The sequence below is a fragment of the Prionailurus viverrinus genome, chromosome E1, assembly GCF_022837055.1.
Source record: "Prionailurus viverrinus isolate Anna chromosome E1, UM_Priviv_1.0, whole genome shotgun sequence".
Classification (NCBI taxonomy): domain Eukaryota; kingdom Metazoa; phylum Chordata; class Mammalia; order Carnivora; family Felidae; genus Prionailurus; species Prionailurus viverrinus.
In genome coordinates, this window is record NC_062574.1 from 37,886,106 (window position 1) to 37,901,165 (window position 15,060).

Genomic DNA, 15,060 nt, shown 5'->3' on the forward strand with positions numbered 1-15,060 from the left:
GGGCAGCCTCCTTCCGGGCCGCGCGGCAGGCGCATCCCGAGGAGGAGGCGGCGGAATCGAGGGCCCGTGCTCAGCGGGGCAGCCCGCTCCGGCCCGAGCGAGCCGGACCGCGAGCCCGAGGGCGGGGGAGCGGGAGCTCAGTGTGGGGCCCGGGCTGGAGGCTGGTGCAGGCCCAGCTGCTGTTGTGTCTTTTCCTTGATTTGCTTTTTTTTCCTGCCTGTGTCATTTCCTTCCCTTTGCTCACACAGGCCGGCCAGCGAGAGTTCCCGGGGCTTGCTCTCCAGCCCTGTGCGCGCCCCAGCTCAGGGGGCAGGGCGTGCGGGGAGATAGGCTGGGAGGTGATTAAAACGACAATCTCTGTTATCAGCAGCGCGGTTGAGAAATGCGAGACGCGCGCAGATTGCCGGAGGTTAGGAATTGGTCGGGGACTGCCAGTTAGTCCTACTTTTTGAAAAATACGGTTGCAGTGTTTTACATTTATTATGTTTAGTTAGCGGCATCCCTGAAATTATGTAACTTTTTAAAGGAGCATTCGCTATGTAAAAGAATCTGTTCATTTTTTTTTTATCAATACTTGCGATTTCTTTTGTGAAGATGTAATCTAAGAATCGCTTTTAATGTCTTCCACACGCGGCATTTGACATTTTCATGTCCTTTTTGGTAATTTAGCAAATGATTATTGGACTAGGTTATGAAGCAAGTAACATTTTAGATGTTCTTTGCTGCTTTTGTTGGATCAGTTACTGTGATACTGTTGTCCACAATCACAAGTTTTGCAAAGTGTTTGGTATTGTCCTAAAAAATCAAGGAGTAAATTTCAGTGAAAGGATCCTTTGCAAAGGCATTCATTGCATCTGTGAAGTGCCCACGTGAAGAGGGAATGTTAATATTTGCTTTGCCTTATAGCAAGGTCAGGTCATTTTTGTAGAAGGTTAAGTGTATGCTGTGTCACATTGGGCAGATATTGTTTTGCTGCCCGTCTCTACACTATGGCTGTGAATGAATTGCCTTGTTCTGTTCCATGCTGCCCGTGTACAGAAATGGATGGGTTTGGTTTGTTCATTTGCTGGGTTTACTGCTTCCTTCCCATGCTTTGCTTCGAAAGTGCTTGCTCTTCTGGGGTAAGTCTCCTGTGACAGTAAGCAGAAAAGGAACCCAGTAAGGCCTGTGATTTAAATCTAGAATTCAACAAATACTTATCAGACATTTATTACTATAAATGGGGCACGTAATTCTTCTTGTCCTCCCCTTCAACGTTTATCTTGTGTTTTGGAATTTGATGATCGAACTCAATCCTTGAATTGGTTTGTGATAGTCTTTCCTCTTTGTCTTGTGAGGGCAGTCTTAAGTCCCAAAAGGGAGTGTGTATTACTTGAGGGTGGGCTGACTCCCATTCCCCCCTTTCTGGACTGCTAAATCAGTAAGAGTGCACAGATGTGTTGATTACATTTTAGTATCTAAATGAAAATAGATGTCACCCTGTTTTCACATTTCAAGACATTTAAAAAATATACTTTAAGTGTATGAGTATATAGAGGGACAGTGATGGGGAGGAAAGGAACTGTATAGGTAGGGGCCAGAACCCCAGAGAAAAAAAAGGGCCCTATCATTTGTCTGCATGTCAGTTTTACGTAAAGAAACTGAGGCATTGAGAGGGGAAGTAACTTGCATGGTGGCTGCAGTATATTAGGCAAGTTGGTTTAAGAACCACTGCCTACCTTTCTTCAGCAGTTTCCTCTCATACTATTCTCTGTTTTTTGTGGATGACCTTGATATGCAATTAGAGCTAGTACTGAATCTTCCAGAACCTACCTAGAACTTTAATTTACTTTATATAAGGTTCAGCAAGGATATGTGTACATGCACGCGCACACACACACACTCACAGAGTCTGTTTCTTAAATACTAGTTTCCACTTTGGTGATGTATGTGATGAAAATTCAAATTCCCAAGTTAGTTTCCTTTAGTTGCTGTAGTTCTAAATAAGTTGCAATCAACAAGAGGTTGATAAGAGAGACGTACAGAATTATTAGTATATTCATTATACTTGTTAAACTTCAGCCCAGTGAGGAAAGGATCAAAACTAATTTGACTCCCTGCCCTGTAGGTTCTTTGGTTAACAGTCATGTTTCCCTGAGCTGTTCAAAGCCCCGCACTCAAGCTTGTTTGGCAACTTGGGTTGGAAATAAAAACAGGTTAAATTTTATATTGGCTGTTAGCCTCAGTAAATTTCTAGTGGGAACTACACTTATCCCTGTAAATAATAGGAAATATGGAAATAATTCACCTTTTTAAAAAATTTTTTTGGCTTTGATACTATGGCTATTAAAAAAATTCAGATTAACTGGTCATTTTTGTTGGTCACGCTAGAATTCTCTCCCGGTTTTATTTATTATTTATTTTTTTAAAGTTTACTGTATTTATTTATTTATTTATTTTGAGAGAGAGAGAGAGAGAGAGAGCAAGAGCAGGGGAGGGACAGAGAGAGAGAATCCCAGGCAGGCTCTGCACTGTCAGCACAGAGCCCAATGTAGGGCTCAAACTCAGAAACTGTGAGATCATGACCTGAGCCAAAATCAAGAGTTGGACACTTATCGAACTGAGCCACCCAGGTGCCCCATCCCAGTTTTAGTAATTATGTGGCAAATGCTGTTAGTAACACTTGAGACTAAATCTCGAGTGTTTATTTGGACTTTTTATATGTGCATTCTGAAACTTAGTGGGAAGTGTTTTTGAAAAACATGTAACAATTTGGAAATGTTACAGGAAACTATAGTAAACTGAGTACAGGATTAAGGATGGTGTGGTTCTGGTTTGATAGCTTGGTTAGAAGTCAGAATCATTGTGATTTACAGATACCTTGCATCTCTAAAGTTCCAACAACCTTCCGAGGCTCCTTCCAAGGCTAACTGGGAGCTCCCAGTTAGACCAGTCTCTATATAGACTCTGGTCAACAACTGTTTTGATTGAAATTTGGGTCACAATTTAATGAGTCAAGCTGGCCATGTGTTGACTAGGTTTCTGATATTTTTTAAATGACAGTTGGACTTTAAAACTGAATTTTAGGCATTTATAAAAAGTAAATATCTATCCAACTGAGTGTTACTTAGGGGAATATATAAAAGATGAGAAACCGTTTTCTTGGTCCTGTCTATGTAAGCTATTCCTTTATTCTTTGCCCATTTGAATGTCTCTTATGTGTCAGGTGCAGTATTAGGCCCTGTATCTGCATTTATCCTGTCCTTAAGAAGTTACAGTTAGGTAAGGTGAACCAGAAACATGTAAACAAATAAGTGCAAGGAGTTGTTGTAGGTACTTTGTCAAAACTGTGTAAAGATGCATAGGAAGGAGACATCAATTCTGTAGTTTTGGGATAAACATACATAATCCTATAGTCTCCAGACCTTTGGGTTAATTTCATTAAACATTAAAATAAAATATAGTGGTGATATGTTGATTCTTATGAGGAAGCAATGGCTTACTTTGTAATATGTATTTTTAAATTTTGGATCATCAGTTACTTTAAAAAAAATTTTTGTTTTTTAAAGTGGGCTCCGTGTCCAGTGTGGAGCCCAACACAGGGCTTGAAATCACGACCCTGAGATCAAAACCTGAGCTGAAATCGAGAGTTGGACAAAACCAATTGAGCCACCCATGTGCCCCCCCACCATTAGTTATTTTTGAAGGGCTGTTATGGGATATCCCAGAAACAGAAAAATAAACACCAGGGTTTGACTTTGAGATCTAGCAAAGGTTCAACCATATCCATGAAGGAAAAAAGTTTCTTATGAATTGAGGCTCAGACCTTTTTGCTTATATTTACTATAAAATGATGTTTGCCCGGGTATTGACAATGTGGAGGCAGTGGGAGTGTGAGAAATGTCACGAAGAGTAAGATAGTAAAATCTGACATAAAGACATTCTGAAGACAGCATCTCCTGGATTAGCAGTATACACAGATGATCTGGGAGAACTGGGTAAAGAGTTGGCCACATGAAGAAATAACATTGTTAGTTAACACAACAATTAAAACATTACTGTAGGGATTTGTATATATGGAAAGGGGTGTCTGACATAGTAAACAGATGTTAAACAGGACAACAATGTTTACTGAAGGACATGGTGCTACTGGAAACTTTTCTGGGGTTTTAGCCAAGGGGATTCATAAACAGGAGTGCCTTAAGACCCTGCTTTTATTTTATTTACTTAAATGTTTATGTATTTATTTTGAATGAGAGAATCCCAAGCAATCTCTGCACTGTCAGTGCAGAGCCCAATGCGGAGCTTCATCCCATGAACTGTGGGATCATGACCTGAACCGAAATCAAGAGTCAGATGCTCAACTAACTGAGCCACCCAGGTGCCCAAGACTCTGCTTCTATTTATTTATTTTATGTTTTATTTTAAAATAATGTTTGTTTATTTATTTATTTTGAGAGTGAGAGAGCGTGCAAGCAGGGGACTGGCGGGGGGCAGGGGGGGGGGAGAGAGAGAGAGAGAGAGAGAGAGAGAGAGAGAACCCCAAACAGACTTTACACTGTCAGCACAGAGCCCGATGGGCTCAAACTCACAAACTGTGACATCATGACCTGAGTCGAAATCAAAAGTCGGATGCTTAACCGACTGAGCCACCCAGACGCCCCAAGACCCTGCTTTTTGAAAGAAGTAATAGTTCATTCTGGAAGATTGACTTCCTGCTGGAGCTAAGGAAAGAGGTATATGCTGCCTGGCAGCCCCCATACCATAGGTCAGGGTATCCAGAGAAGTACATGCTGCTGGATAATTATGGATAGCCGTCCGCTTAAGACTGCTTCCACTGCTTAAGACTTCCACTTTTCAAGCCTGAACTCTAATCCTAGTTTCATAGACCCCTTCTTTTCTATTTTCTATGAATACTTGCCTCCATAGTCATAACCTCTTAATCTCTAGAATTAACTTCTTCCTCTGTGCTTCTTCCTGGTAGCTTTTAAGTGTGTCAAACCACCTCCATCCTCAGGAAATCTTTTCAAGGTGATAGCACACTATTACCCCAGCCTCAAGTTGTTCATGTGTAAAGTTCACAAATGAATTGTTGATTTCCACTACTTCCAACTTCCTTTTAATCTCCAACTTCTTGATTCCCTTTAAAATTTTGTTTCTAGGGGCGCCTGGGTGGCGCAGTCGGTTAAGCGTCCGACTTCAGCCAGGTCACGATCTCGCGGTCCGGGAGTTCGAGCCCCGCGTCGGGCTCTGGGCTGATGGCTCAGAGCCTGGAGCCTGTTTCCGATTCTGTGTCTCCCTCTCTCTCTGCCCATCCCCCGTTCATGCTCTGTCTCTCTCTGTCCCAAAAATAAATAAACGTTGAAAAAAAAAATTAAAAAAAAATAAATAAATAAAATTTTGTTTCTGCCTCTATCACTGTATTGGACCTGCCTGGTCTATGCCTGCTACTGTCTTTCTTTGGTCCTGACTTGCTGTGGTGTCACTCTTGTATTTTTCCAGACCTCTTAAAATCTTTGCCAGCATACCTTCTTCCCACTCTACTCAATAAGGATTAATATTCATTGAGCTTCAATCCCTGACCCAGTTTTCTTCCCCTCAGCCCCTCACTTGCTTTTAGGTCCTTTCTTAAGTTTATTTTTCTAATCTCTCCTACATAGCTGGAAAAGCTTACTTTTCTGAAAGAATCCTTATTCTATTAATAGTTATGTAAAATCGTCTATAAAACCTCTTGCTAATCACACTGTAAAAAATGTTTTTTACACGGATGTATTTATGTGCTCTAGTTTGTATATTGTCTAAATCAATTGCTTTACTTGTTTAACCTTGTATTTCGGTGTCATTCATCCATTTACTCCTAGAGTTTGAACAGCTTGAAGTATCTTTCAAAACTATCTAATGTATAACACATATTAGTACTCAGTAAATGGTTATTGGTAATGACTAATAAAAATTGAGGAATAAAATTAAGCATTAGGATAGATTAAGTAGTGTCCAGTCTTTTCCCATTGACCTTTCTCCATTGAAAATAATAGCCAACATTTTTTTAGCATTACTAAGTGTTAGGTACCACGAGGGAATAATTTGTAAGTTCGTTTTTCTTTTAACTCTCACAGCAGCTCTGTGATATGATATATTTATTTATCTCCATTTTATAGATGAGGAAATTGAGGTTTAGGGAGAATAGTGATTTGTTCAAAGCCTCCTTAAATCCAGGTCTTTCTGACTACATATAAATGACTGCTGAACACTAAGAAAGCTGCTATTTGTTTTTAAAATTTTTGTTTGATTGTTTTTATTTGTAAGAAATACCATACTGGAGGGTTAATAATTAAGTTAAAATCTCAATCCAGGAAGAAATACCTAAAAGAGCCACTTGATTTACTTCCTGTCTTTATCCACGTCCTCAGTTTGAAGTATCAGTTTAAGAACCTGTCTGCCTCTAGCAATGTTTTCGACTTTGACACAAAATCAGAATTCTATTACCCTGTGTCATTTGTGTCAGTTATCCCGGGTTTCAGGAGATAGTGCCAAACCATTCCTCAAATGTGTTCTCAGCGCTGGAACTACCAAACAAGTTTATCCATGAAGTAATGCCAGGAACTGGTTAGCTTCCTGGAAACAGAATTTGTCAACCTGATAAACCAGCTCTTATAATAGCATCATCTTACACAGAATTAGAAACGCTTTCTGTAGTCCTGCTTATTGTGGATTTGACTTAAAAAGCATGCGTCTCTGTGTGTACTCACATCCATCTCAGTTCAGTATCTGAGTTTAGACAACAACAGAAATTACCAGTTCTCAGAGTGGTTATCTTGATAATGAAAACTCCATGTATTCTGCTGTTAGGAATATCACTCACTGGATGTGCCTCAGAAAACACATACCTAGTCATGATCCTCCTTATAGTGATCCCAATTTACTGTTACAGTTGGTCCAAACATCGTATACACATATTAAATATACATAATATATAAGCTTATGTATATTGTATATATAAGCCAACCTTCCTAGCTTAGATGTTATGCTCTAATTTTTAAACTTTTGTTGGGAAGTTAAAAAAACAAAATATGCAAGTCTCTTTCTTTAAGGAGCCTATAGGAAAATCACTAGAAAATATAAAATAATTGATGGGATGTATGTGTTTTAATTTTGACAAATGTCTTTTTGTAGGTACCCACTTTCTTTTTACTCATTATCCCATTTATTTATCCTTTTGGTTCTACATAACCTCTCAAACATACTTTGGTATATATTTTGAAATGGAATTAGATAGGAAGCTACTCTACTCATGTTTTTCCTGCACATTTTTAAGTCTAATTTTACGTTTATGAGCAGTCAGAAACCTCTACAATGGGCACCTTTCTCCTTCCTTTCCTGCACCTTCTCAGAGGGCATGTAGGGTACCTGAGCAGATTTGATCTAGAAAGAAGAGAGGCAAATAGCACAGATTTACTTCTTATACTTCAGGCTGTTCTTTCCTTTCCACAAGGTATTAGAATATTTCCAAGGCATGATGATGAAAGACAAAAGATAGGTGCTCTATGGGTGGAGTCTTTTGTACTTGCTTCTTTTAAGCTGTGCTTCTGGTCCTCAAGTGACTCAGTCGTCACCAAAACAAGTGTAACAACTCATCTGTCATGTTCCTTTCCAGATCAACAGATTTATTTTCAACTCCCAAATGCTATTTGAGTAGACAAGGATGTCTTGAAAGACCTGGGAGAATTTTGCAAAACATGGAATTGGGCTGGTTTGAGTTCTGGGTTTTGGCCACTTGTCTTCAATGCATGAGAATTCCAGTACTCTGCTATTTCAAGAAAAGGGGATTAAAAGTAATGCCAGTAAGGCAGAGACAATGCATTGCTTGGCCAGTTAGGGAAGAAAAACAATAGAACTGCCTTTTCACTTCCCTGTGGGAAGCAGAAGGCCTATAAACTTGTAAAGAGTTGGGAGGGGGGCTGCTCAAAGGCTAGGCATGTAAAACAACTTCTGTTCAAAGCAGCTACCTTGAGGTCCTTGTTTGGTACCTTTTAGAATGTGCTTTTCTAGGGGCACCTGGGTGGCTCAGTAGGTTAAGCATCTGAGACTTCAGCTCAGGTTTTGATCTCATGGTTTGTGAGTTCAAGCGCCATATCAGGCTCTGTGCTGACAGCTCAGAGCCTGGAGCCTGCTTCGGATTCTGTGTCTCCTCTTTCTGCCCTCCCCTGCTTGCTCATGCACTCTCCCCCCCCACCCCCCACCCCCCACCCCCGCCAAAATAAATAAATCTTAAAATAATAAATAAATAAATAAATAAATAAAGTGTGTTCTTCTAGGGGCAACTGGGTGCCTCAGTCAGACTCTTAGTTTCAGCTCAGGTCAAGATCTCATGGCTCATGAGTTTGAGCCCCACATCTGGCTCTGTGCAAACAGTGCAGAGCCTATTTAGGATTCTCTCTCCCCCCTCTCCCCTCCCCTGCTCGCTCGCTCTCTCTCTCTCTCTCTCTCTCTCTCAAAATAAATAAACTTAAAAAAAAATTTTTTTAATGTGCTTTTCTACCTGGGATGCTTTAAGAATAAGTCTGTGTGTGACTCTGTCCCATAATCAGCTCTCCATGAATTCATCTTTTCACTCAGTACCCTACTACACTGTGCTGGTTGTTGTTCACTCCAACTTTTCATTTGTTTTTCCTGATTGAGTTTCTCTGGCACTGGAAGAATTGCCCTGTCTGAGCAACTCCCTTGCTGCCAGTGAATTGGTAAATATTGCTGCCAGAAATCTGATTGGAGATATGTTAAGAATCCATTAAAATTCAAATTGCCAGAGTCTGACCTCAGTTATCTACTTTTCAGAGACATCAAATGCATGTGATTATAGTTATAGGATCTGTCGTTTTACCTGGGCAGAACTTACAATTTTTAGTACTAATTTGCTGGCCTGTATTTTATTTTTAAGTTTTTATTTAAATTCCAATTAGTTACCATACAGTGTAATACTACTTTCAGGTGTACAATTTGGTGATTCAGCACTTACCTGTGGTCCATTTTAAAGTGTCTTAGCCCATGTGTTCTCTTTCATTGCAGACGAACAGGAGGCATTGAACTCAATCATGAAGGATCTGGTGGCCCTCCAGATGAGCCGACGTCACCGGGTGCCTGGATATGAGACCATGAAGAGCAAAGACACGGGTCACCCAAATAGGCAGGTGTGTGTGGCCATGGCAGACCCACCTACGTTGCTGGGAAGGGGTTTTCAAATGGGCAATATTTGAGAAGCCAAGGATACTCTAATACCAGGTTGGAATGCTTTTGGCCCCTTTCTTTCAGAGTTTAGTAAATGGTGAGTGGTATATACCAGCCAGGTGTGGGTCCTGATCTGGATCCCCAAAGCCTTGTGCATCTGACCTTGTGTATAGTGTTGTATCTGTGGAGAATAAGAATAATTCTTTCATGTATTATGGGGACAGTATTCATGTAACTCTTCCTTTACTGATTATTGGCAGATGTTTAATCCAGATTCATAATCTCTCAGGAGGTTTTTTAGCTACCTTACAGTGTATACTCAGGAAAAATTAGTTAATTTTAGTTTTAGCATATGTAAAATATAATCAGGAAGGGAAATTTACTTAATAAGATGTCACATAATATATTCTAAAGGTAACAATGAGTGATTTTATTATTTTTGTTTACACTTGTTTCCCCTTATAGTAACTTAGGTAGTTGAGAGTGTCTACTCTACTGAGAGTTGTGTGCTTCTTTAGGAAAATAGTTACTATTTTTATTAACATTTAAACCTGTGCACTGTTGAGAATCTTTTTCCCATCTCTAGTGTCATTTACAAACTCCCTGTTTCCTGGGTACTTTGGCCTTCAGAAAGGAGTGAATGATGGGGAGCTTTCCTCCCTAGTGGGTTATCTAGTGCTATATCATATGGCATATTTAGTGTATTTGGTGAAAATTTGTACATGCCATTCTCCTTTGTGGTTCACTTCCTTATCAGCTAACCTTTCTTCTCTTTCCTCATTTGTACCTTGTTTACCAATTCTTCAGAAGAATCCTTGGTTCCTAGAGAAAAAGTAAGGCCCTAGAACTTTTTCTGTCTAAGGTCTTGCTAGATATAGTCTCACAGAGTATTTCCTGCCTTTAGGAAAACTGGGGACCCTGCATCCTTTTGTTTCATGATATAACAGAAGGATTAGCTTAGAAGGCTGGTTTGTTTTTATGGCTACCTTACAGAACTGGGGGAATAGGGCCCATTCTTTTACTATTTTCATACATTATTCTGTCTAATTGTGTGGGTTCTGCCTTGTGGTAACTCTTTGCTATTCAAAGCTGCTTTTGGAAGGAGCATTTTACCAGAAGTGAGTCCCCTCCCCCAGGCTTGAGCCTAATGACCTCACTTTCCTTCCTGTCTTCCTATGTGGAGTGTGCTGCTCCAGTCAGCTGATCTTTCTCCAAATGGGGCTGATAGTGTGGATATCAGTTAGGTGAAAAGGGGAAGCTTTCTTGAGTTGGAAGGCCCAAATGGACCAGGCCGGAAAGAGGAGGGTGGCATGGCCTCTGATCATTCCTTGAAGGGAGTTACCTTTTAGAGATCCTTCTTTCTCTTCTTCTTCTTCTTTTTTTTTTTTATGTTTATTTATTTATTCTGGGGAGAGAGTGCATGAGTGCACACAAGCGGGAGAGGGGCAGAGAGAGAGAGAGGGGGAGACACAGAATCCAAAGTAGGCTCCAGGCTCTGAGCTGTCAGTGCAGAGCCTGTTTTGGGGCTCAAACCAGGAACCGTGAGATCATGACCTGAGCTGAAGTCGGACACTCAACCGACTAAGCCACCCAGGTGCCCCTAGAGATCCTCTGCTTAGAGCCTAAAAACTATTATAAGAAAAGTCCTGATCTTTACTGTGCCTGCTGCTGTGTTATTGGAATAAAGTTAGTGGTTATGAAGGGAGAAGGCTGTGAAAAGGATTGACTGCTGGTTAAGAAGTAACCTTAACAAGAGATAGTGGCTCTAAGGACCCACAATTTACTTGAATATCATCATACTTTTTCTGTTGCATGGAGGATACACATTATTAACCTCAGTTTTTTTGTTTTTAAAGAAAAAACACAGCAGCAGTAGGAGCTCAGCCCTTCTGAACAGCCCCACAGTAACAACAAGCTCATGTGCAGGGGCTGTAAGAAAAAGAAATTTTTGGGAAGGAACCACATTACTAATTAAAGCTAAAATGTGCTTTCAAATCTGATCCAAGTACTGGAAGAGTGTGGAGTTCATTTCCCAGACAAGTCATTTTAGTGGATTTGTAGGGAGCACTGGTTACTTATAACCTGTATTCTGTGCTCTTAGCCACCAATTTGCAGAATAGTATTATTCATAAGCAGTGTCTGTCAGTGCTGTCCAGTATACTTCGTGTGATGATAGAAGTGTTCTGTATCTGTGCTGTCCAGTGTGATAGCCACTAGCCACACATAGCTATTGATCAACTGAGGAAGTCAATTTTAGATTTTATTTAATTAAAAAAATTTTTTTCTTAATGTTTATTTATTTTTGAGAGAGAAAGAGACAGAGCATGAACAGGGGAGGGGCAGAGAGAGAGGGAGACACAGAATCCAAAGCAGGCTCCAGGCTCTGAGCTGTCAGCACAGAGCCTGACATGGGGCTCGAACCCACGAACTGTGAGATCATGACCTGAGCCGAAGTCGGACGCTTAACCAACTTAGCCACCCAGGCACTCTAGATTTTATTTAATTTTAATTAATTTAAATTTAAATAGCCATATGTGGCTAGTGGCTACTGTCTTGGACAGCACAACTTTATATACTATAAGATACTGTTGGTTTGCTGGGCAAGAAATTAAGTGCATGCTTGGAGGTGTTTAGCAATTCATTGGTGTACATTCATTCTTCCACACAGGTCATGTGTTTCTATACATTGTGATAAGCTCATTCATGAGAATCCTATCTAAGATTCTATTCCAGAGGCATGGGGGCTGGTGGGTAGTGAAGCTGTGGAACTGACATGACTGTTTAGAAATGGAAGCTCAAAGTTGTATGCTAATATCAGACAGAAGGGCAATGAAAATGTCAAGATCATTTTTCCCCCTTAATAAAGTCAAGGTTGTAGAATGGCCTCTCCTGGGAATTGTAGCAGATGTTCAGCTTCTGACCAGGGGAGGTATTCTTCAGCAAAATCCAAAAGGAGAAAGGGGGGGAAAGTCTCAGTGAATATATTTCTAGGAAGGATGGGGTGAGATGAAAGTGGAGGAAACCTTTGGAGGGAGATGTGTTTATAGCTTAGTGTAATGAAAAGAACCTGGCCTAGGAGTCTGCCAGTGTTAATAATCTGTTAACGTAGGACTTTACAGACTGAATCTCTATTTGTTATTATTGTTGTTGTTTGCTTAGGCTTGGGATAGGATTAAACTGTATTCTCCATTACCAGTTCCTCTGCCAGAAAGTCCATACTTAGCAGAGAAGAATGAAAGATCAAAACCTAATTTAAATGGCTAAGAGATGCCAAATTGAGCTAGGAAATGTCAAATAGGGCTAAAGATTCAAATTGCAGAGTACCAGTTGAAAGTAACCAAGTGTTTGGTTAGAAAGGTTGCTTTTTCAGGCAGGGGATGGCGCTGACAGAGGCAAAGGGCACTTACTGCAGCATGAGAAGCGCAGTGCTGGCCACAGGACAGCGCTAAGATTAGCAGAGCCTTACGGGGCTCAAGCTGGACACAGCAAAGGAAAGCCAGAGGAGCTATGGATTGACAATTGCTGCGGAGCTGAGGCCTGGAAGAATTGGAAAACCTAATTTAATATCTCTGCTTAGCAGGACTTCAGGCATCCTCTTGCCTAAGTGAGCAAGCTAGGTAACTAATTGAAAAAGAGAATGCGTTTGGCAACAACTAAGTGTTCTGAGCAGCTTTGGACGTACATGGGCAATGAGGTGCTCAACTATGAACTCTTTGCTAGGAGGTAGGATCTGGGTTCTCTGCATTCTTCCTCTTGTACGTTAGATCCCTGGAAGCCTACAGCCTTGTTAGAGCTGGCCGAACAATCTTAGATGTGTGGCCCATCCCAGTGTGTGGTTGGGGCCTACGGACAGTTTTGCAGGCGGTGATGACAACACCCCTTTAGCAGTCATCAGCTCACAGTGCTTTATCAATAGGTGCAATTTCTCTGTGAAGCTGACAGCTTAGTGTACTGAAAAGAGTACTGGCCTAGAAGCCTTGGAGTTGTTAATAATCCATTAACCTAGGATTTTACAGTTTACCGAGTGCTTTCAACAACAACAGTTGATAGCACTAACAACTGTAAGCATGTGTATGATGCTTAAAAGTTTGCAGAGTGCTTACGCAAAGGTATTTGTAGAGCCAGGAAGCAAACCCAGATCTTCTGACTCCTGGTCACAGTAATTTTACTGTATATAAGTCTAATCATCTTTCTAAACCTCAGTTTTTCCATCTGAAATAATACCCGTTGTGTCTACCTCTTAAAGTTGTTGTAAGGTCACAGGCAGAATGTAAAGCATTTTGTACATCGTAAAACAGATGTACAGATGTAAAGTGGTAGTGATTACATCACTCTGTTATGTTCTGGCACTGCAGGTATGAGTTCTAGTGAAAGCCTCTAATCAGAATTCTGCATACTGTCATGGAACTGAAAAGGTTAAGGTTTTCTACCTTTATTGGATTGTTATTCCTGTCTATCAGATAGTTCTTTACAAATTTCTGAAGCTAGCCTAATTTCTTAAAATCCCAGGGGAGGAAGAAATAGAATCCTTAATTCCCGTTTCTCTCAAGTCTTACCAGTAACTGGTAAGTAGAGGCTTGAATAGCATCCAGGCTCTGGGTCTGACTTTGCAGGTGTTCACCAGTGGGTGCTTCAGAATGGAAAAGTTGCTTTCCTCATTTCAGGCACTAGCAGGACAGGACTCTTGGCTATCAGTTCTAAAGGAGGAAAATTCTGGGGGCTGTTCCTCCAGTATGGCCAGTGATTGAGCAGACTGTCTTTTGCTTTTACTGTGACAGACCTGGCTCTTCAGGACTTCCATTCTCTTTCAGGGGTTCTTGATAAGATTGTCTGGCTAGTTTGAAAATGAAACATAAAGCAATATATAAGCTTGATACTTTATTTTGTAAGAAGGCTGCTTTATTTATATTTTATACATATATATATATATATTTATACTTGTGCGTGTGTGTGTGTGCGTGTGTGTGTAGCAGTGGTTTATTAGGCAGCAATAGCTAAGCAATATACCATTCAATCATTGATTCATTCAGATGCTCACTGAGCTGCTCCTGCATGCCAGACACAGTGCAAGGACTGGGCATATAGAAAGAACTAGGGCAGAGAAGGTTGCTTTACAGTCATCTCTTCCGTTGCCCTTAGGACTTTCCAGACCCACACAAAATTATTTTTGTTGTCCTTTTTTTTTCCTTTTCATTTTTTATCTTTGGCAAAATAAGGATTCTAGTGCCAAAAATATGGGAGCCATTAAAGATACATAGCAAATACAGGGAAAAGGAGAGCTACAGAATCAGAGTGCACTCTGAACAATGGCTAGCTGAAACCTTTGTCAAGTCCAGTTAGTTCACAAACATTTGTTTAATAAACCCAGATTTGCACAGGGATTCCTGGGAGCTTTCTTGGGTTGCATGTTCAGTTGTTGAGTTTAGACTTTGAGAAGGTTATTTCTACTTCAGTTTGGCATCATTGTTGATTACTCCTATTGTCCCTGCTGAGTTCCCAAATCTGTAGTTCAGCCAGGAGGCCTACACTATCTTCCTGAGATTGGCTGTGGTGGGCAGGCGACTTGAACTTGCCTAGACCTGAATTTTTATACTGGAACTTCTTTTCTTAGCAGAGATGGCACCTCTCCCTTCAGTTCAACATGTGCCTGTAGTCAAGCCTCTTAGATATACAAAGAAATGTGTTATGTTCCCTGTACCCTGGGAGCCATACAGTCTTATTGGGAAATGAAAACTACACTAAAAAAAAGAAACTGAGGTAGGATGCAACTATGCCTAAATATATGATACAGATAGTGAGTGCCACGAAAGTATAAGGTGAGCTTGAGCCGAAGGAGTTACAGAGTCATTTCTGGAGGGG

The 15,060-nt window shown here is 40.6% G+C and overlaps 1 protein-coding gene across 1 annotated transcript in view; it reads left to right on the forward strand.

Moving 5' to 3' along the window:
- MAP3K3 (mitogen-activated protein kinase kinase kinase 3) overlaps positions 1–15,060 on the forward strand; it is a 60,814-nt gene that overhangs the window by 607 nt on the left and 45,147 nt on the right. The window contains exon 2 of the mRNA XM_047833421.1: positions 9,043–9,164. Within this exon, the coding sequence (XP_047689377.1) occupies positions 9,043–9,164 (122 nt within the window). The remainder of the gene's footprint in view (positions 1–9,042; positions 9,165–15,060) is intronic.